The 22,180-nt window shown below is 40.3% G+C and overlaps 2 protein-coding genes across 4 annotated transcripts; one reads left to right on the top strand and one right to left on the bottom strand.

Moving 5' to 3' along the window:
- Positions 1 to 10: 10 nt before the first annotated feature.
- Positions 11 to 11,091, bottom strand: dcph1 (damage control phosphatase 1). 3 transcript variants are annotated; one of them, XM_033649064.2, is made up of 6 exons: positions 10,989 to 11,091; positions 4,159 to 4,336; positions 3,664 to 3,769; positions 3,323 to 3,564; positions 2,739 to 2,904; positions 11 to 1,694 (listed from the first exon to the last, which is right to left on the bottom strand). In XM_033649064.2, exons 2-6 carry the CDS (start codon positions 4,224 to 4,226, stop codon positions 906 to 908), a joined length of 1,371 nt encoding a protein of 456 aa, XP_033504955.1. In that variant the 5' UTR covers positions 4,227 to 4,336; positions 10,989 to 11,091; the 3' UTR covers positions 11 to 905. The 3 variants fall into 3 exon arrangements, with proteins under 3 accessions (XP_033504955.1, XP_078029956.1, XP_078029957.1); XM_078173830.1 differs by lacking the exon at positions 10,989 to 11,091 and adding an exon at positions 10,639 to 10,764; XM_078173831.1 differs by lacking the exons at positions 3,664 to 3,769; positions 10,989 to 11,091 and having other exon boundaries at positions 4,159 to 6,831.
- On the top strand, positions 10,821 to 21,886 carry zbtb2b (zinc finger and BTB domain containing 2b). The gene is made up of 3 exons (XM_033649063.2): positions 10,821 to 10,960; positions 14,812 to 14,992; positions 17,221 to 21,886. Exons 2-3 carry the CDS (start codon positions 14,820 to 14,822, stop codon positions 18,638 to 18,640), a joined length of 1,593 nt encoding a protein of 530 aa, XP_033504954.1. The 5' UTR covers positions 10,821 to 10,960; positions 14,812 to 14,819; the 3' UTR covers positions 18,641 to 21,886.
- Positions 21,887 to 22,180: the final 294 nt, after the last annotated feature.

Raw genomic sequence — 22,180 nt, 5'->3', positions numbered from 1 at the left:
TGGGGAAAAACAGAAGTCAACACAGTTTATTAAATCAAATTATCCCATTAATGAAAATGATATCATCTCCCCCAGCAGCACTGAGAAGAATCCAGTTAACATCACCTCTGAAGTACTGACACTGTCAATTTAGATGACATAACAGTGTGCACAGGGACATCCATTTTTATCTATGTAGATACAGAGGTCTGGGTTGCCATTTTAATCTACACAAGCACACATCATCACTGTTATTATTACACTGCCCCGATAACAGTCTGCCATCTTTCAAACAGAGCAAAGCGGTTACCAAATTACGTTGTGATCTCCCTTAGGTGACTTTAAATGGCTGTCTGCATGTTTTGATGCATGCATATATCAAAGACACTGAGTGCAACAGTAGAACAACCTGAGCTGAGCTGAAATAAAAATAACTATATATTACATCTCTCATCACTCTCCTCAACTGCATGCAAAAAGAAAAGTATTGCTGCTGAAGATTTTAAAAAGCCCAATTTTTACTCCGTGACTGTTAACAGCATCTACATTAACCTGTAAACACTATATGACTTAATACAACTGAGCACAACACATTAGCTATTTGTGATAAAAAGCAATCTTGGTATGTTACCTCTGAGGATAAACGTGTCGTCGTAAACAACTGTGTTCAAATCATGGGAAAACATTTAGATCTTAAAGTGCTAACATTTTAAGTAAGACATGGTACAAATGTTGTGAAAATACCTGTTAAATATTTGTTACTGTGCGTTTCTGTATCAAACATTATGAAGACTTAACTGACAATGAGGAACACAGACATCATTAACCTCATGTAACTTAACGGTCTTATGGCTTAAAGGTAACTCCTTCTTGAGGGACTTCTTACTGAAATATTCCTCTGAATCCACGTCTTCTCAGTGAGATCCTCAGTCTTTCTTTTCTGACTTTGAGTTGTGGTACTGAATGACGGCGTATTTGCCACTGGTCATCCAGTCTGGATCCTGGGAGGTGAGCTTCTCAGCTTGGCCCGGCTGCAGACCTACTTGAATGTTGGCCTTAAGAGTCCTCAGGCTACACAGTGGCGCAGGCCCAAAACCCCGTAGCGCAGTATCAAAGCCCACTGTGTGATCCCACTGCCTGTCCCCTGTCAACTTTCTGTAGTTGAGATCGCCTTTAAAAAGCACCAGGTCTGCCCCCTGCAGGGTCGCATGCAGGTCTGGAGCATCAGCCGCCATGTCACAGAACTCATGCGGCTGCGTCCAGAAAGGATGATCATGATAGGACCACACGCCTTCCTTCAGGTAGGTATTCCACTTGACACCACTCTTTGACATCCACCTGTGATTGGCCGTCATGGTCTGCCGGATGGTCCACTGAAAATCATTAGCTGTGACATCAGAGACGAACCACGGCAAGCATTTGCCATGAAAGTGGACCTCATGGACAAGGCCAGAGGAGACCAGGAAATCTGCTAAGACCAAGTCAGTGACTAACTCAAAGCCAGCATTGTCTAGAACAATGTCCACTCTGACCCCAGTGGTTTTCTCAGACTGTCCAGGTCTCTGGGCTGAAATAAGAGTTGACCATACCATGTTGGTGTCATTCACCAGGATGAATGGTTGCAGGCTGCTGAGGGAATCTATTGGACTGGTCTTCTGTGAGTTTTCTTGGCCGGCAGAGATAGACAGATCACACTTGTTCCCCCACAGAGAAACCTAGTAAGAGTCAAATAAAAAAAAAAGAAAGAAACGTCAGCCTATTGTAATGTGTTCACTTTTGACCCAAATAAATAGGATAAATGGTACAGAATATAGATGAATGGACAGAATATTTTGTTTGACTTAATCCATTCATCATCTGTCACAGTTTTTCACTAAAACTTTCAGGGGTCAGAAAGGGAGCTGATGAGAGCGGTCAGACTGAAAACATGACTGCATCAGAGTCTTGTAAATGGCTGGACAATGCCAAAACTGTTGGAGAGCTTTTCATTTTAAACAGGAAGTGGTGGCATTCACTCAGTCATGGACTTTCGTTAGTTCGTAAAACATCCTAATGAGTGCTGTATAATCATCGAAACTTATTCATCGGTTAACATCTAGTATGTTTTGTAAGGTGGTGGCTACTGTTCTGACATCTTATTTTCTCTTAATAGAAATAGTGGCACCCATTTCGACACTGTAACACATAATATTCAATAATGTTAGTCATAAATTTTAAGGTGTGTGTCATCCAGACACACTCCTGACTCTTTCCTCCATCCAAAACTGCCATGTTGACTGCAGCTGGCTAGGTAGCTAGCTAACTTGGTAACTCCACCATGCTTTTATGGTAAGGCTAGATACAAAAAAAAAGCCAAACAAAGTTGTCAGTCATCTGGCAATAGGGATGTGCTTTCCTACACTGTGACAATGTGTGTGGATGAAGCATTAAGTTGTTAAATTTTACTCAGAGGATAGCTACTTAGCTTTTCCACCATGGTATAATGTTTTACTGGTTACAGAAAATGAGGAGTACAGTTACACAGGACTGACACAATACTTGCTGCATCACTCTCTGACTTTCGAAGTTGAGGGCCATGAAAAAATTCTAAAAGACTCTTAAGAGAGGGGAGCTGCAGAGGCAGGTAATCAAATCTGTGGGTTTGTCAATACAAGCTACCTGTTCACATTACATATCATCATTTGAACCACTGTTGATCTAAAATTATTGCTTAGTGCAGCTTTAATTGTCATGTATTGAGCTGGTATAGAAGAACTTACCTGCAGCAGTTTGTCAAAATGCTCAAACAGCTGATTCTTGGAAAGTTCCTCCAAATTCTTGCTAATGCCCTCAGTGTATGTGCATAAAGCCATCACAGCCTGCTGAGACTCAAAATAGCTCTGAGTCTTTCCCTCGTTAAAGACATCATAGTCACTGATGGGAGGACTGGAAAAAAGCAAAATACAATCATGACCTAGAACAAAATATGAAGGAACAAGAGAGGGTGTATTTACTTCTAATACCGCAATATTCCAATATTTACCTTTGTTATCATTAAGCAAACATTATGATGATGCAATATCCTTAAACACTTTTTATGAAAATAGTAAAACTAAATTTTGCAGTATATGAAGCAATTTCATTTCACATTTTTCTGAGAATAACAGAGTGAAAGAACTTGATGGCTCAAATTGCCATTGTTCTGCAATACAATGGTCTATCATCATATAAAATGACTTGCCCCACCATTTTGACTTTGACCTAAGAAATAATGCAATATATTGCATGGGGAAAAAAGACATGTACTCAAAAGCAGGAATCACGGCAGCAATAGTTCCTATGAAAAGACACGACTGCCTCTTACTTGAGCCAGAGGGCCTCCTGTACCCTGCGGTACATGTAACACTCCACATAAAGCCATGGAGACTTGAACCAGCTGACAGGCTCTTGGTCTCCGTGCAGTTTCTGTTGTCTCTCCAGGTACTGGTTCCAGGACTCTGTGTCTTGCAGGCCATCTGTTAGTGGTATTACTGGCTTATCAGTCTGCAGCTCATTCCTCATTTTGGACAGCAGACCTATTGTTTGCTTCTCTGCCTCGATACCCTCCTGTATAAACATAAAGAGGAAAGACATGTAAGCTCAATTTCAAGTTTTCATATGAGCCTCAGGACAACCAGAATCCAGCTGATCGATAAGAATCCATACCTCTCCATATTCTTCAAAAAACTTGTTTTTGTTGCGATGTATTGTGTCTATAACTTTGGTCAGGATGGTCGGCAATCTGTCTTTCACTGTGAAATAGGCAAATGACCTGCAGAGAAACGACAGAGCTATTGACGTTACACTGACACTACATACTACAGCAGGTGTATGCACTTGTAAGCTAGCAAGCTAACGTTAATTAACCTAGCAAGATGTAAAGTTAACGCTAGCCCTTATTTTGCAGTCATTTCAACTCCAAAAATACTAACTGGTATAACTAAGCTGTCAAAATATACATTTGTCTGAGCTGACTGAGTTAACGTCGTATGCTAGCATGTAGCGTTACACTCAGTGATTAGCAACTTCGTGGATGTCTGTTAGCAACAAGCTAATGCTACTGCTAGTTTGAACACGACAGTCCTAACTTTATGGAGCCATTTTGATACAGCAGTATAGTTAGCGACATTATTAAACATAGTGACAAAGTTGTCAACGTACCCAACCACTTTAGCAGACAGTGAAGGAGGAACTCCATGCACAGTTTCATTCGCCGCCGGGGCCGCCATCTTTCTAGCTGTAAGAGGCTGTTCAAATGAAACTTTATCAATTACGAGGACAGGAACAAAGTGAAGGGGTCTGCTCGCGGCTAGAGGCTTCAATGCGACGTGCGTATTTTCTGTGGATAAAGCAGCAACAATGTAGACTGTACCAAATTTGACGTCCTGTGTTTCTGGTGACAAATATTTTACATTGTAATATTTGCTTCCTGGTTCCCTGTAGACCTGGGTTTATTCAGGATACAATGCCGCCATCTTGTGGTTCATGCGTAAACTGCAGCGTTGGCAAGTTGTGTGTCATGTATGTTGCTGCGATTGTTCTCCAAAGATGCTACGTTTTTCCTTGTTTAATTTAATTTAATGCAACTCGCTCTCTGTACCACCTGTAAGCTTTCAGCATTAACATAATTAAAAATTAATCTTTTCGGGGTTGGATCTAAGAGTGGTACGCGCTGCCGCATTGCGCACGGCATGCTGTTGTTGCAGCAGCACCCGAGCATCCCTTGTCGTCCAGAGCAACGGTTGTCATGGAGACATTGATTCACCCTACCAGAAAAGGGCAGAATTCGAACCCCCAAGGCTTTTTGGCGGGAAACAGGGGAGGAGGGGGTAGAGTAGGAAGAGGTAGCATTTTGGTAAGAGGAAGCATTACTCTAGTGAGTCCCTGCTTGAGACCCTGCTATAGAGGATTGTAGAGCCAGTTGTGGGTTTAAAATAATAAGTTAATGTTGTATAGGCTATATTAATAATATATGTATATATTTTCCTCACTATAATGGCCGAGTCTAATTAAGCTGACCTTTCTTTCTTTAACATTTTACCACTGATTATATCATCTGCATTAAGATAATGCTGCTGGAAATCATTTTATAGGTTTTACTGCCTTTATTTGCACTCTTTTATATACGTTATTGGAAATGAGTGTAACTTCCCAACGTAAAGAAAGACAGAAAACAGTCAAGGGCTGGCCAAACAGCATATGAGCTGCCATAATACATTATAATCTAGGAGACTATTTACAATGAAGCCTGGACTACAAACCAGTGACCAATATTGTCTGGCAGAGCTGCAACACTGTTTGATTAGCTGTCAAGTAGGCTATTAAATTAAGCACCAATAACTCATTTAACCAATCAATCTGAGCATTTTGTTAAGAAATAAAAGAGTCAACATTGTCTATAAAATGATTCCAGCTTCTTAAATGTGAATATTTTCTATTTTCTTTGCTCCTTTGTGATAGTAAACTGAATATTTCTAGGTTGTGGACAAAACAAGGTATGAGAGGGCTTCATCTTTGGCTTTGGAAACACTGATCAACAGTTTACAGACCAAACAACTAATAGATTAGGCTAATTGAGAAAATATTTGACGGATTAATCGACAATGAAAATAAGCGTTATCTGTTTTGGAGAATGTTTTCTTTTCTCACTGAAAAAGTAGAAAATAAAAGGATATAACACACTGGTACTTCAGGAATACTTCCACCCCTGGACATAACAAGAACAAAGATAGGCTACCACAAGGGTTGCGGTCCATTTTGGGGAACTGGCAGATCTGCACTCTTGGTTCTCCTTTTTTGAATATGATCAATTGATTGGCTGCTCCAAAGATTACTATGCTGGAAAAAACCGCGTATTAATTCCTTCTGACGGTGTTTTTTCCCTCTCTCAGATCAGCCTAGGTCTCTATGGGAACACGACTGGCCGTTGTCAGGATGTGGGGTCTTTAGGAGTGGGAGTCCAGCTGCGTCCACCTCCGGTGTTCATCCACCGCCGGCCTCCCATCCCCCCGCCGGGCCCCAGCCTGGCCGGATCTGTTTTTCTAAACCGAGAGAGGAGTGACTCACCACTCCGGTTTCAAAACAGGCCACGGACGGGGGGAGGGCGACAGTTAACGTTAAAGGCCCTGTTTAAACAGGTGTTTCGGCTCACCACACAGCCGTCTCATGCAACAGTACGCTTATGGAGCATTTCATCTGAGCGGCTGAAAATGTCGAGGGTTAAATCGCTTGAAATGGTGCCCTGACGTCAGAACTGGCCAAATCTGACGCAAATCTTGCTGCACATTTTATGTTTTAAGCAATTTCACGCAGACTGTGCTGTATTTTTGAAAATGCATTATTGCAGGAAAAATCAATTTAGTGGAAATCAGTGACAGGGCAGTCATGTGAAAGTTCAGACTGCATCTCTTTTGAATAAGCTCCTCTGAGAACAAGAAAACAGCAAAGAGATTAATGGGCCATAAGAAAGCCATATGAAGTGAAGCAGACCGGAGTACATAACTTCTCCTAATGGTGGAGCATTATCGTAAAAATCTATTGATTAGACTGTATTGATTGATCTTAATGATGAAAAACAGTTGTGTGGTAACACTTTATCTGCTTCTTTCAATAAAACCCTGCTGTGGGCTTTCAGCAAAAGTAAACATGCTTTTGTTCTGCCCTCATTACCATCTACTATTGCTTTAACAGAGGTCTCCAGCAATGTTTTGGCCTGCATTTAAGTTTCACTTATGTTGTGGATAAGATGAGATTTGGATCTGTTGGGTTTTTTTTTTAGTTTTTATTCAAGTTTTTCTATTTTAAAAACATCAACACAAATTAAAAAATACACAAACAGCACAGACCAAACAAGAGCACAGCATCATCTCAGCAGTGTTCATAACCTTAATGATTTAAAAGTCCATCAGCACAGCACCAATGATCTGCTGTTTGTTGACAATACAAAAACTTAAAGGTCCCCAGGCCCTGCTTCATAAGCATTTCAGCCCCCTCCCATGTCTCCAGCCCCTCATCTCCTTTAACACACAAACTCTCCACCTATTCTCTGCCTGCCGAGCAAGCGTTTTCAGAGAGCTACAACTTGCTTAGTCTGGTCCTCCTGTGGACTCCCTGTCCTCAGGCTGAAATGCAACTCTGTAATGAAAGGTCTGGAAAAAAAATTGGTGTTTACACTGGGGCAACATCTGATGACAAAATATTGATGTGACTCCAAAGTGCGTCTGTGCGAAGGTCCTCCTACATGTCCTGTGCCATGCAATGTGTGGTTTGGTTGAAAACTATTTCCAAGACCTCCACAGCTCCCCTCTTCTGGTATTTCACTTTATTTAAAAAAAAGGTTTCTCATCAAAACCCCTTTGACCTGATCAACTCACAGGCTTTTTTAGCAGGCAACACTCTAATGGGATCAAAAAATAACAGCTAAATGGAGTCCCCATTAAGTGTACAAGAAGCAGGGGTAGTTACTCTTTTTTCCACAAAAGCTATGTGTCACAAAAATGTAGGTTTACGCAGGTCTGACACTGTTGGCCATGGTGTACGAAGGTGAGCACAGGTTACTATGCAGAAGTTTAATCAAATAGGCTCAAGTGTTACATTAAATGCTGTTGTGCTACTCATGCAGATATTGGTACCATTTTATAGATTTCCCTGCCCTTTTTTTTGCATGTTTGGAATTGAGTGTAACATCACAAACGAAAGCGAGAAAAAGAAAACGGTTAAGGGCTGCCGAACAGCATACAGTATGAACTGGCATAATACATTATAATCTTGTACTTACAATGACACCTGGACTACAAACCAGTGCATGCCAGTGACCAATATTGACTGGTAGAGCTGGAACATTGTTTGATTAGCTGTCAACTATTACATTAATCACCAAACAATTTAATAATCAATCAATCTGACTAATTATTTTAAGACAAAGGAGTCAAAATTGTTTGATTCCACCCTCTTAAATGTGAATATTTTCTATTTTCCTCACTCCTTTTGACAATAAACAGAATATCTCTGGTTGTGGACACATCAAGATATTTGGGCTTTGAGAAACACTGATCAGCACTTTACAGACCAAACACCTAATCACTAAATAGGGAACATAATTGACACATTACTGAAAATAAGTTTTAGCCGCAGCCCTAGTCTGGTATGGGCAGTCAAACACAAGTTGAACCTGTATTCAGTATCTTGTGTCATACAGTTAATAAGAGTTTTGTAGGAATAAGGTGTTATACTTTTACATTACATCAACAGTAACAACTTTCCTAATGAAAGGGAATGTGAAGGTTTTCCCTCAGTGGCGTAAGGTAGTTGCAATTGGCCCCAATGCACCCTATTATGATGGGCCCTAGTGCACGCTATCATACACATAATGTCTCATCACATGATCAGAGAACTGACACTGAATAACATTAACATACATATTTCCCATGAAACATCATCACATATCTGTGTATAACAAAAAAGACCAAAGAAATTTAAGAAATTATTACTTTAACAATTCTAATTGTTGGTTTATAGTTACAGAGTAAGCGTATTATTTTGTTATAGATGCAACTGACTATTTAAAAAAGAAAAGAAAAAAGTAAACATGACAGAGATGGTTTTGCCTTTTTCAGGGGCATATATAGCAAATGACAATGTTTTTAATTGAATGAGAATTCTTCTTTGATCACATTTTTTTTCCAAGGTGGCTATCACTCAAACGGGCCCATTCTCCACCCAACATGGGCCCCAGTGCAACAGCACTGCCTGCACTGTCTATATTTACACCCCTATTTTTCCCTATTTGCACAGATAATTCACATTCTGCTTCCAAGTAGGGCCATTGTAAAATAACAGCCTTGAATGTAGTCCCTTGAAAGGAAAACAAATGAGCTCCATAAATTATCTTTTTAAAATTGGAAGTTTATATAAACCACTTTACAATTGCCTCTAAGTATGAATTGTGCTTTACATATATAAGTGTTTCCATTACCTCAGGTTGTTTCAAATGCCTAACAACAGCATAGGATGGTGTTTTATGTTTGATGTGTAAAGCACAGTCTGTGCCTCAGATGTGCCTAAATTACTATAGCAGTAATGTCTAAGGAACAGGCTTGTGTTCATATCTGCTTTGAAAATGACTGACTTTGACATGCATGGCGTTTTACATTTTCTTCTGCTCCCATTAAGGTATTGCTCTTGTTTTTGATATGTTTGTTGTGCCCATTGTACATGACACTTTAAAAAATAAATTACCTATAGCCCTGCCTTGCCTTATCACTTACTGTAGTTTTCACACTGCTTTGTTACTGAAATTATGGTTCATAATGACAGGACAAGTGATTACAGTAAAATAAAAATTCTTACTCAAGAAGGTTTTCAAATCAAATATGAGATTTAAACAATTATATTCTACTATGATCTTAAGAGGTAAATTACTGTGGGGCGTGTGTCTCACTCCATTACACTTTAATTTTTACTGTGTGTCTGTATTTGTCAGCCTTTATTTATACTTTTAGTTTGAGATCAAAACTTCAGAAAATAAAATAATGTAGCATATTAGCAGGAAATGCGAGTTAATGGCCAAATTCACTTTGATATGAAAGCTAGTGGATACTTTGCAGCGACAAAACATTTAAGATATTTTGAATTTATGGTTGTATTTCACTAGTGACTTTAAATTTTGTAAGATTTTGTTTAACATCCTTGTATTGTTCATCATAATCAGTATGTGTTACTCATAACAAAGGCGATATGGATTCAAATTGGGAAAAGTCACTTTATAGATTTTGATATCTAGGCTATGAGAATATTTTAATATTCTTGTCATTAAGGCTGCCGTCTTGTTTTGATATTGGTATATTGATATTTAAAATGTACATGTTCACATTAAATAATTGTATACGTCCTTAAACTGGTTCAAAATCTAGTATCAGATCAGCTCCAACCTAAAATGCAGATGCAAATGTGAGGGTTGTGTTTGAGATTAAAACTGCAGAAAATAAAATAATGTAGCATATTAGCAGGAGATAAGAGTTCATGGCCAAATTTACTTTAATATAAATAGTGGATGAAGATTTTTTTTAAATTTATGGTTGTATTTCAGTTGTGATTTTGTAGTTACTTTATATTTTGTAAGATTTTGTTTTATCTCCTTATATAATTCATCATAATCAGTACGTGTGTTCCTTATAAGATATAAACTGTATATGATTCAAAATGAGAAAAGTCACTATAATGGTCATAAAGATTTTTGATATCTAGACCATGAGGAATATCTTAATATTCTTGTTATTAAGTCCACAATCTTGTTTTGATGTTGATATACTGTTCATTAAACATATTCAAAATGTACATGCTCACATTAAATGTTTGTATACTTCCTTAAACTTGTTGAAAACCTGGTATGGTACCTAACGTGCAGATGCAAATGTGAGTCGACTGAGGGCAAAGCGATGTTTTATCGTTATTTCAGTGAGAGAGAGTGTACACACACACACACACACACACACACAAACACACAAACACACACACACAAACTCACAATCACACTTCAGTGTCGTGTTTAACGTGTCGTTAACGGCAGACACACACACAGCGACTATACCTCTGCCATACGGTGAGTCAGCGTAGCTGTTAGCCATTAATGTTCAAACTCACCGGCTGTCAAAAAGAGAGCTGGCTAGCGGGGGTTGCTCTCACGGCGGTTACACAGTGCGGGAAATTAACGTTAACTCAACCGCCCCCTTGCTCAACGGATTTTTCAACGGCTGTTTTGGCTGGTTTTCACCCACAGTCATGTGATTGTAACGTAAAACCCCTAACCGGAAAACAACGACGGACGACCCTCTCCGCCGCCAACGAATGCTGCGTTTGCAAGGAACAGTACAAGCTGCTGCGAGCCCAGAGAGGACGGACGAGTCCCCGGTAACAAACAAACAACGGCGACACGGCAAACTCCACGGATTTAAGCGGAGTGCAGGTACGGCTGTTTGTAGCTACACACTCACCCTGTCTTTTACCGGTGCTGTTACGTTATTTCGTGACTTCTGTGCGCTTTGGTTAACTGTAATTGTCACGGGGAAGTTAAAAGAAACGCATTCGTGACCAACCCCATCCCCCTTGCGTCTCTGTCTCTCTCTCGCTCTCTTTCCCCGCGTGTGTGTGTTGTGTGCGCGCGCCCCGCGTGCGTGCATGTCCGTTTTCTCGCGCTAGCAATGGCAACCGAGAAAGACCCGAGGCAGAGGCAGGAGTCAGCCGAGGCGCCCTCGTTTTGTTCACCCTCCCTGTTAAAATGCTTCATACACTTCAGCTGCTATTTTCCAACCGCGTTATTGAACTGTTTCATTGCCGTAGCGTGTTTACTTTCCTCACAGGCTGTTTTAACGGTGTATTTTCAGAATAACAGTCTCACTACGGAAGTAACTGTTCCACGTGTCTACATCACATCAGGGGCGGTGCTTTATTGTTGCAAACAAGTTAGTATTGATTAACACATGGTGCTGTGGCTAACTTACTGCATCATGTGAATACGAGTTGAATTCACATGCTCAATAGTTGTGTCAGAAAGGAGCATATTCATTACTCTTATCCAGAAATCGTTAAAGATCTGTGGAGCCACCAAACAGCCATGGTGGAGGCTGTGAGGCTGAGGCAAACCATACTCATGTTTGTTGTATGGAAACACACTACCAAAGTAACAACTGGACAAGTTAAATCCTGCAATAAAATACAGTGTGTGATATGCCTTTCAAACAACTGGGAAACTATACAGGAAAGAGACATACTGGCAGAAAGCTGCAGCAAGAATTAGGTGTAAATAGAGCTGGACAGTATATTGATATTATATCAATATTGTGATATAAGGCTAGATATTGTCTTAGATTTTAGACCCTACAATATAGTGGCTATATCAATGCAGAAGTATTTGGTTAAAAGTATACCAATATCTGATATGGTCCATATCACCTAGCCCTAGGTGTAATGCTGATATTATTAAAAATGTATTCAGTGGAAGGAATGATCCATCTTTTGTAAGTTAAAGGAAATATTACTGATAGTGTTTAGACGTGGCTTAACTGGCAGCGACAATGTGTTCGTCCTGTGCTTCTGTCACGTGTTAAATCAAGTCTGAAAACCACATGAAATATCTGATATGTAAGTGTAAAGAAAAGGTGTGTGCAGTTGCTATCTTCTGGGATGCAACAGTCAATGAGTTGTGGTGAATTAGGAAGTAACACTAGTAGCTAAAGGGTTAGTGCAACCATGAATGAAACTATATCTTGTTTGTTAAATGTATCAGGATGCTGCAGGGTGGGTGAGCTGCTGCATGTTCAGGCTTACTGACAAGATGAGTAAATTCAGTTGCAGGTTTTTTTGTTACATCTATATCAAATTAAAATCTTTGCAATAAATCCTACTATCATGAATCCAATTTTTGTTTAGAGAGGTGTTGGGTTAACTTAAGGGGCCATGGTGCAGCTGAATTGTATTTCTAATACTTAGTCTTTTGACATTAATGGCATGAGAGGTGTCAAGTCGATGGCCAAAACTAACCAACCAACAGTTTTATTATCAATTAAGGCTGCTGATTATTTTCTGCAAAATGTCAGAAAATAGAGAAAATTCCTAACACAATTTTTAAGGATAGTTCCCTAGAAGTTATACACATTCACAATGTACTGAAATTGCCAAGTTTTGTCTAAACTGCTAGAAGGCAGAGTGTTCAGCATTTTTGCTTAAAAACAGTCAAAGATAATCAAGAAAAGGGCCTGTTAAGTTTTCTGTTAACTGACTAATTGATTCACCTTTCATTTAGTCTGTGCTCCTGATATAATGAGGTGGATACAGCATTAGAAACACCCCTCAGTGTAATGCAGGATTTATAGGACTGTATTATGTGTAGCTAGGTGTACCTAATAAACTGACTGCTGTGTGTTTACTGAAGTTATGGTTGGCGGGTGTTTTACATCTTGAGTGACTGTTGTTGCAGCCCCCCCCCCCACCCCCTTGCACAAGATACGGAAACCTAGCCTTTTCCTGGAGCGTTGCAGTGCCAACATCTTTGCACTCTGACCTCTCTGATGAGATACACATGTGCGGGGGGCTTTTTCACTCTCTTTGTAACCAGCACGGCACATGTAGAGTTATACATGTCTGATTATCTGATGTAAATCAGCTGATGAGGTATCCATCATGTTCTGTCCTCATACCTTAGGCTGTGTGGAGTGGAGAAAGTGTTGGAGAGGGGAGATTCACCCTGCCCACAGGCTGTTTCCATTCCCCACTGGAAGGGGGTAGAACCAGTTCTGCTTTAGGAATGTGTGTCGACACCCATAGTCCCGATCATGTGATGGCCTGGAGCCCATGTAGTCCTCCAGTGACCTTTAGGGTCAACAACACCCATCTGATTGGTCAGCGGAACGCGCATAGCTCAGAAGTGTCCTTTGAGATTGAGTTTGGACAGCTTGGGCTCCATCTGAACCAAGTCATGCAGATGAATTTTTCCTCAGTTTCCAAAGAGACACAAACTGCAGCGATAACAAGCTCTACTTTACCTACTTCTTATCAGTGTCTCTCACTGATATTTGGGGGTCAGAACCCTCTGTAGCTCGTTTGTGAGAACTGATTTTAAAGTGGAGCTCTGTTAAAGAAAGACGAACATTGAACATTAGAGGGTCTATAGAATAGATTTACCCTTTTTTACAGCTCAAGTGTGTGCCAGAAATTGGACATTGTTTTTGTAATTAGCTTGTGTCCTAACCATACCACCACCCCAAGAGATTGACCAGTGATCGACCAAAATCATCACAGTTGTCAGTATTATTGCTGTATTGTTAAAATGTGCCAACAATATCCAAAAAGTACTGATACACACACTGAAATTATATTGAAAATCACTATTAAACCTAGCAGCACTAGGTTTGGGTGGTATCGGTACCAGTTTTCAGTAAAAATATGGAAAATATGGACGCTCCTTTCTTTTGATTCTGAAACTGATACAGAGATGCTGTATTGGGTCAATGTAGCACACAGCACACCCCATCAGAAATTAGTCTCTACGGGTGAAACAGGTGGCTGAGCTAAGAAATGACTAAAATAACATACGTACCCTGTGTTATCATATGAAAACCATATGTGCATGAACATTAAAGATGGCACCATGTGGCCATGCATCCTGGAAACTGTTGCTAACTTTAGTTAGCTGGACAGTATTTACTGTGAAGTTATCAGACACGGTCTTAATGATAATTTATTTTAAATGGTAATACTAAACATAAGGAATTTTGCCTTGGTCACTGTTTCATCCCTAGAAAATGGTATTCTTGAGATTGAGATTGTTGACTGTCTGTGTACAAAGCTTGTTTAAAGTCTATTAACGCAGCCCGTAAAAGGAAGCAGCCTTAACACTGTGGTTGTCATCAATTTAAAAATATCTGCTGTTCAAAGGTTATTCAGAACAGTAATATTTCACATCTCTGTTTTCTTAGAATAAACTTGAATTCACAAATAACTTTTTTTTTTTGCTCTCAATTACATTGGAAAACATGTCCAAATACCTACTTGTACTGTACAATGATCATATTAGACTGGGATGTTCTTGTTTGCTGGACCACACCATTAATTGGCCTAATTCTCTGTGACATTATTGCCAGACAAATCGTCTCCACTGCCCCAAAATGATTTTTCACTCTTGTGTTAAGCTAGCCTTTACAAGGTCGTTAGATCACCCCCGTCAGCCTGACACTTTGTGGTCACAATAAACTCTGGTCTCCTTCCAGACAGGAAACTCACTGCTGCTTGTGTGTGTGTTTCTGTGCGCCTTTTGTGCAGGTTGAAGAATGGAGTTGGCCAACCATGGTCTTATCCTGCTGCAGCAGCTTAACGCTCAGAGGGAGTTTGGCTTCCTGTGCGACTGCACTGTGGCTATAGGAGATGTCTTCTTCAAAGCCCACAAAGCTGTCCTCGCTGCCTTCTCCAATTACTTCAGAATGCTCTTCATCCACCAGGACAGGTACAGGAGGAATGTTTAAAACAATGTCGGACACAAGCTCAATACCAAGCTAACATACTTTTTGTTGTCATCTCAGAGAATGAACACAGCACCAAATTCTGCTGCCCAAACCTACAGATGCCATGTCATAATAACACTCACATCTGGGCCACACTGCCTACAAGAGCAGCACATGTGCAATCTAGAAACTCTTGCTTTTGGTTTTGGCACCTATGTTAACAGGTCAGAGTAGTCACTGCCTGTGTGAGCAGCGCGGCTCAGGCATGACACGGCTGCAGTTCATCTAGAGATTTGGAGACTTACCGTTTTTTCCCCATGTGACACGCTCTGTTTGCAACATGATAAATTTATAGTTCCATTTACATCATACCTGCAACATCACACATTTCACTAGAGTTTCAAGGTCTATATCTGTAGAATATAGACAAGAAAAAATATATAAGTATGTATTTTTAAATGCCTAGTCTGTAGGATTTAGTGGCATGTAGCAGTGAGAACTGAAACTGTCGCAGAACTGAAGCTTCTCCCGTGTGCCAAACATGTAGGAACACTTTGGTGGCCAATGCACAAAGAGAAAATACAATAGCTCTTAGTTTGAGGAGATTGTACACTAATGAAAACATAGTCATGAATATTACATTTCATTTCTACCAATAGATGCCCCCAAAACCTACACAACCTTTAACCTTTAACTCAAAACTTCTTGTTTCCATTTCAAATTAAAAGCCCGCTAGCGTTTCTGTGGACAGAATCCCTTCATTTATTAACACAAGGGTTTCAATGTGGTTTTATATGATACAGACTAAATGTAGAAAGAAAGGGCTGGCAGACAGTGGCGCTGCAGCAGCACTGCTGTCTGTGTGAACACCACTGGAATGCCAGCCACAGCAGTATGGCAAGGTAGCCATCACGCACAGATAGAGGTAGGCAGTGTGGCCCGGGCGTCATTTGTTCTCATGCTGTCATACATGGAAGGATTTTTTTCTCTGTAGTTTAGCACTGGACTGTGTCTTAATCATTTCAGTGTAATGACCCACAATTTGCGTCTTTGATGATCAGTGGAATTAATTGAGATGATAAGTTTGAGGGTCTGTGAGGGCGTTAAAGTCAAAACTGGTATCTGTACTGCCCTGATAATGTCTTATGGTGAGATTCCCTCACTAAAGGACATACAGACCCAAACAGATTAAGGTCACATTCACACTTATGTTTTCACTTTAAAATGGTATTTTAGGCTTACCCAGTAGCTCACCTGTTAGAGCAGGTGCCCCATGTATTAAGGCTCTTTTTGCTGCAGCAGCCGCAGGTTCAATTCCATCCTGTGGCCCTTTGCTGCTTGTCTTCCCCTCTTTCTCCTCCTGAATCTGCTCCATCAATTAAAGGCAAAAAGCCCCAAATTAATCTTAACAAAGGGCATTTTAAAATTAAAACAATCTCTGTGCACACTAGCATTTTAGCATTGTTTAAGAATTAATCTCCCTCCATACTAACATGCCTGAAAACGTATTTCACATGACCATTTATGAACACTAGGCATGCGCATACCAGTGTAAACAGGAAGTAGATTTTCTACTCTGCAGTTGGTTGCTTAAATAAGACAATACTATGGAGACTGGAAAGAGAAGAGATTTCTTTGCTCCGACAAATGACGAGAGCAAACCGTTACTGAAAGTATCACCTGAGTATAAGGCAGTCAAGGCGGCGGAAAACAGATTCAAGCAAATACAGCGACAAGGAAGCCATGGCAATGGGAAAGGAGTACCGACACACGAAGGATAAAATTTAGCTATAATGTCTAGATTTGACACAATGTAACTAGTAAGACCCAAATTGAGAAGTAAATGTGGGTGTCTGCGTCACATTTTGCACAAGTGTCTGTTTCCATCTGTCCAGACTAAAAGGCAACCACAGAGTTTTCAAACTGAAACAGGGTCTGCAGCATTTTAAAAAGGTCTCCATTTCAGGGGTTCCCAAATGCCAGAGTAGTGTGGACGCAGGGCATAAATGTAGCAATAGTTGTGCATTTTAAAACGAAAACTTATTAGTGTGGATTTAACCTTTTTCGCATGCAAGTTTTCAGCAGCCTGTGACCAGTAACTTGACTAGATTTTTCTTCGTATAGTAAAGATTGAAGAAGTGAGGAGCAGTCACTGCGGTTCATAATGGACAACATTATCCAAGACCTCAGACATGGGTCAGTTGTTAACCGTAATGTCTTTGTGTTTCAGTGACTGTGTGCGCCTGAAGGCTGCTGACATACAGCCAGATATCTTCAGCTACCTCCTCAACCTGATGTACACAGGCAAGCTCGCACCCCAGTTGATAGATCCCGCACGGCTGGAGCAGGGCGTCAGATTCCTACACGCCTATCCACTCCTGCAGGAGGCCAGCCAGTCTGTGTATTCACACGCTGAGCAGCACAGCATCAACCTTTCCACCTCCCTCTACGGCATCCAGATCTCCGACCAGCAGGTAGGGCTGTCTGCTCGATTGGCCACTAGACGGCAGCTCTCCTCACCCTTTGACATGGAGCAGGCGAGCTCAGAGGGGAAGTATCCGTCCACGCCAGCTGCCACAGCTCCATACGCAAATTCCTTCCTGACCAAGCTAGCTTCCTCACCACCAGAAGCGGAGGCCTCAACCAGCGGCACCAAGCCTACAGCTGAAGAGGGAGGAATGGACTTGCTAAGTGCAGATGGTTCCTCAGCCGGCGCCATTCTTCACGTAAAGCCCAGCATCATGAAGAGGAGCTCGTCCTTTAGGAAGCATTACTCGTGTCATCTGTGTAGGAGTCGATTCACCCAGAGAAGCCTGCTGAGAGAGCATCTCCTCCAGCACACCCAGGCTCTACAGCAGGCGCCAGCTGAGCCCAGCAATGAACTCTCACCTGCCATGACCGGAGAAAACAGCATGCTGGAGTTAGAGGGGGCCCTGAAGGGAATGAAGGCAGGGTCAAGTGCCTCGGCCGCTACCACAGCAGTAGAGATAATCAGTGACAGCGAGCAAACGCCTGTTTCAGGTACCAACTCAGACTCTCCACAAGCAGAAGTGTCCACATCCAGCTGGGGGGTGGGAGGATTAAACTCTCAGGCAGACACACCACCTCCGTCAGACATCGCGGACATCGACAACCTGGAGAGTGCCGACTTGGACAGGGAAGTGAAGCGGCGCAAGTATGAGTGCTCCACATGTGGCCGCAAGTTTATCCAGAAGAGCCACTGGCGCGAACACATGTACATCCACACGGGCAAGCCCTTCAAATGCAGCGCGTGTGGCAAGAGCTTCTGCCGGGCCAACCAGGCGGCCCGCCACGTGTGCCTGAACCAGGGCGCCGACTCCTACACCATGGTGGACCGACAGAGCATGGAGCTGTGCGCCGCGGGCGACGACGCCAGCCAGATGGAGGCAATGTTCTTGGGCTCGTCGAAGCCTTACAAGTGTAACATTTGTGCGACCACCTTCTCCAGTCCCAACGAGGTGATCAAACACTTGTGCTTTACTCAAGGGGGATTGGTGGGGCTACAGGGAAACACGAGCGCAGGGATGCTGCTCCAGCGTGAGGAGTTTTCCAAAGATGAAGGCTCTGATTTGTCCAATTCTGGCACCCCACTGGAACCCATAAAGACTGAAGAGATCCTCGTAGAGTAGTGCCAAAACTGTGTATTTGTCCTTTTTAACATGTATGTTTACTTTCTAAATTATGGTTAATAGGTAAGCTAAAGGTGAAGTTAGTCAGGGTATGTATGTTTGAGGATCTCAATCTAATAAAACTTTCTCTGGAGGCTTTTTTGTGGTACACTCTGTTGGATGTTTTTGGCTGAATATGACAAAAAGTGAATATAACATCATTAGAAAGGCAAATAACATTAACATTTAACTCAAGGCTAAGTTAAACACCATTGAGAAAGATGAAGTAACTAACTTTCTTCGCACCTTTTTATTATTGGTGTACATTGGATTTAGACTCATGTCAGGTGGTGCCACAGTGTTTTTTCTAAAGAGCTAAAGTTGCTGCGCAGGCAGTCTTTGAGTATGAGCGGAAGAGGAAGCTGAGACGGTTCCGGAGGACGCAGTGTGTTGTGAGATGGGTTAGCTGTGCTAGATTTGAGGAGGAGAAAAAGAGTTGCAAACTTTTAATAACCCCCCTGTAACTGCACAGAAGAGCTGTTTCTTCGTGGTCATAAATGAGAGGCTTATTCTGTAGATCCGGTGTAGATTTAAAGTCCAGCTAAAAGCACACAACATATTCAGACCTGAGACAATCTGTGCTCTTTTTTGAGTCGATGCCCGATATGCAGGAAAAGTGCATCTGTCTTCCATCCATGTTTTTGTCAGTGTTTCGACTTTTTAAATGTAAAGTGTTGACCATGATTTGCATCCTTCTCACTAACAGTGTAGTTGTTTTACTCTGTGTTTTGTTGACTGTGCTAAGTGTGAGTAATCCTATGTCGTTACACCTAATTGAAGCACAATTGCTCTTCATACAACAAGCAAGAGTGTTCATTGTGTTTACAGTTGAGCCCCACTGAGTCATTATTTGGTTACTGGTTGATGGGAGGCTGTCCTGTCTTTATATAATTTCTTCCAGTCTACTTCTAAAAAAAAAAGCCCTTGTTTTTTGTTTGCCATGCTTTTCTAATTTTATATACAATGCTATATTTACAAAGATGACTTTATATTGCAAAGGTTTATGTATATTAGTAGACAAATAGCTTTCAAAATAGGGTTACATTTGGCTTAGCGAGACTTGATGTATTAGGGATGGGCATGATAAATGTATCATTAATTTCCTCAAGAAATAGATTAGAATTAAAATATATATATGAGATTTTAAGTCTCTTCCCCTTTCCAAAGTTTTACTAATTGCAAAGGGAAACTAATACTGTCTGACATTTATGTGTGTTCTTTAACAAAGCAGAAGAAGAAGTAGTTGCAACAGTTGTTGTTTATAGAACAAACATTGTGAGAGAGAGTTTGCAGGTGAACATGTTTAAATGTATGATGATGCAGAGGTGGGAGAGTTTGAATGCTCCACCTGTCAGTGTGGAGGCAGTATAAACTCAGGCAGAGGTGACGGTGTGACAGTTAGCTTTAATAAGAAATAAAATGACAGGGTGATATCTCTTTATACTTGACTGCCTGGATATATGTGTGTTATGGGAATATAAAGGATGCTATTAATTATAACTTACAGCAAAATAAATTGTTTGGGATAACAGACATTTCCTTTAAACTACTGATGACTGGAAATTGTTTAAAATCTTTACATACATGTCAAGATAGGTGGGGTTTATGCAGATTTAGGGCCACTTTGTTCTTTTTTTTTTTTTTTTTTAATCTTTTATTATCTTTTTTTGCATTACCTATCTCACGTTTCAATAAAAAGATGAATGAATGTTATTTGAGGGAGGCTTGTTAAACTGTCCTGATATTGTTAATGCTCCGTCTAGTGGAAAATAAATTCTACATTGTATTGTTACTGCAAATAACATTGCCTTTTTTGCTGCAAATACTAACCGACCCATGCGGCTACAGAAACCAAAAATGATTTCGTAGTCTGACATTTGTCTTCCAAATTTTTAGCTGAAACGCCACTAATTGCTAGTCATCCTAGAGACCAATTTTAATTAGGGCTACAACTAACAATTATTTTAACTGTTGACTAATTTGTAGATTATTTTCTCAATTAAATCGATTAGCTGTTTTGTCTATAAAATAAGAGAAAATTGTGAAAATGTCAAACAAAGCCCAAGATGACGTCTTCAAATGTCTTGTTTTGTCCAAAACCCAAAGATATTCAGTTTACTGTCATGGACGAGTAAAGAACGCAGAAAATACTCAAATTTAAGAAGCTGAAATCACAGAATTTTTAGTTTGTTTTTTGTTTTTTTGTTTTTTTCTTTAAAAAAAAGACATAAAATGGATTAATTGTTGCAGCTCCAGTAATAATATAATTTAATATTATTTTTAAAGCAGAGTTGTTAAATAAGCCACATAAGCTCATTAATGTGTGTTGTAGAAAGTATATTAAATGTAGACTGTTGGATTTATTGACTTGTTTCCATCTTTTATCCATTTCAATACTGTTTGTCAAACTGTAACAGAGAAATGCCCATCCCTAGTATGTTTAATATGCTTATATATTCTGTTTTTGTTTTTTTTTTCTTTTGATTTGAATTTCACCGAGCCCCAAGTACAGATGTTTTGACAGTAAATTTGAAGCCCACTTTTAGTTTGATTTATGTGGGTATTTTACCTAAAATCCTCCTATATTAAGTATTTAAAAGCAGTTGCTGCTTTGTTGCAATGAGCCCAGTGTTGCGGTAGATGGAGCTGTTTTTCTTTTTGTCTACTCAGGTCTAGTGAGGAGGAAGGCTGTCAAATCTGAGTGGTGTGAGCCATCTTTGCCATACGTCAATTTTCATCACATTTTGATTCACATTAAAAAAAGTCTGGATTTAGTCTTACAAACAGAAGGATTCTTGTTTGTGTCTTGATTCAAGCTTTGTTGAGGCGACTGAAATGCTGTACTACTGACATTCATTTCTCAGAGCTCAATTGATACACAGATTAATGCAGAGCTTTACGGAAAAAGTCTAACTCCCTCCTCGGTTTGAGTCGTAATTGTTCTCCTGCCGCACCAGTCTGTAACTAAATGGTTGTGTATGTGTGTGTTTAAACGTCTCAGGAAGATGAGAAGTTTTACATTGTCTTTTTTGTCCACTGTTGTTTATCCCGACAACAGTCTCATTTCAAGCTCATGATCCTTCTCCCCAGCGCCCGTCTGACATCTACTGTGATCAATCTGTGTTCTCAGGAATGTGAGTAATTTTCTGTATAAATAACTTTTTTTTTTTTCCAATGAAGAATGAACAATAAAGACATGTCTTTTTATAATAGTGGGTCTTTTTGTCTCGTCTTTACCTGGACAAAACAGTGTCAGGGGCTGGTCTTAATTCTATTCCTCCATCCATTCACCCACTTTACTTTTATTAGCACTGTTTAAACATTTAATACAGGAATATTTAGCACACTATATGTGTTTCGTTAAAAGGACATTTTTAAGAATTATTTGAGAACAATTGCATCTTCTGTATGAGGATATATGCTATATGTCACTTCATTGTCTATTTACACAACCTTCACTAATCCCCACAGGAGGATTTATAATTGTTAACAAGTACATTA

The sequence above is a fragment of the Epinephelus lanceolatus genome, chromosome 13, assembly GCF_041903045.1.
Source record: "Epinephelus lanceolatus isolate andai-2023 chromosome 13, ASM4190304v1, whole genome shotgun sequence".
Lineage (NCBI taxonomy): Eukaryota > Metazoa > Chordata > Actinopteri > Perciformes > Serranidae > Epinephelus > Epinephelus lanceolatus.
The sequence above is the reverse complement of the archived record's forward strand: the minus strand, read 5'-3'. Positions and strand labels throughout refer to the sequence as shown.

Excerpts from the sequence above, each read along its gene's own strand:
- dcph1 (XM_033649064.2), bottom strand. The coding sequence starts at position 4,226 with ATGGCGGCCCCGGCGGCGAATGAAACTGTGCATGGAGTTCCTCCTTCA. Across the intron at positions 3,565-3,663 it reads TTTTTGAAGAATATGGAGAG|GAGGGTATCGAGGCAGAGAA; the intron begins GTATGGATTCTT and ends ATGTTTATACAG. Across the intron at positions 2,905-3,322 it reads CAGGAGGCCCTCTGGCTCAA|TCCTCCCATCAGTGACTATG; the intron begins GTAAGAGGCAGT and ends GCTTTTTTCCAG.
- zbtb2b (XM_033649063.2), top strand. The coding sequence starts at position 14,820 with ATGGAGTTGGCCAACCATGGTCTTATCCTGCTGCAGCAGCTTAACGCT. Across the intron at positions 14,993-17,220 it reads CTCTTCATCCACCAGGACAG|TGACTGTGTGCGCCTGAAGG; the intron begins GTACAGGAGGAA and ends TTTGTGTTTCAG.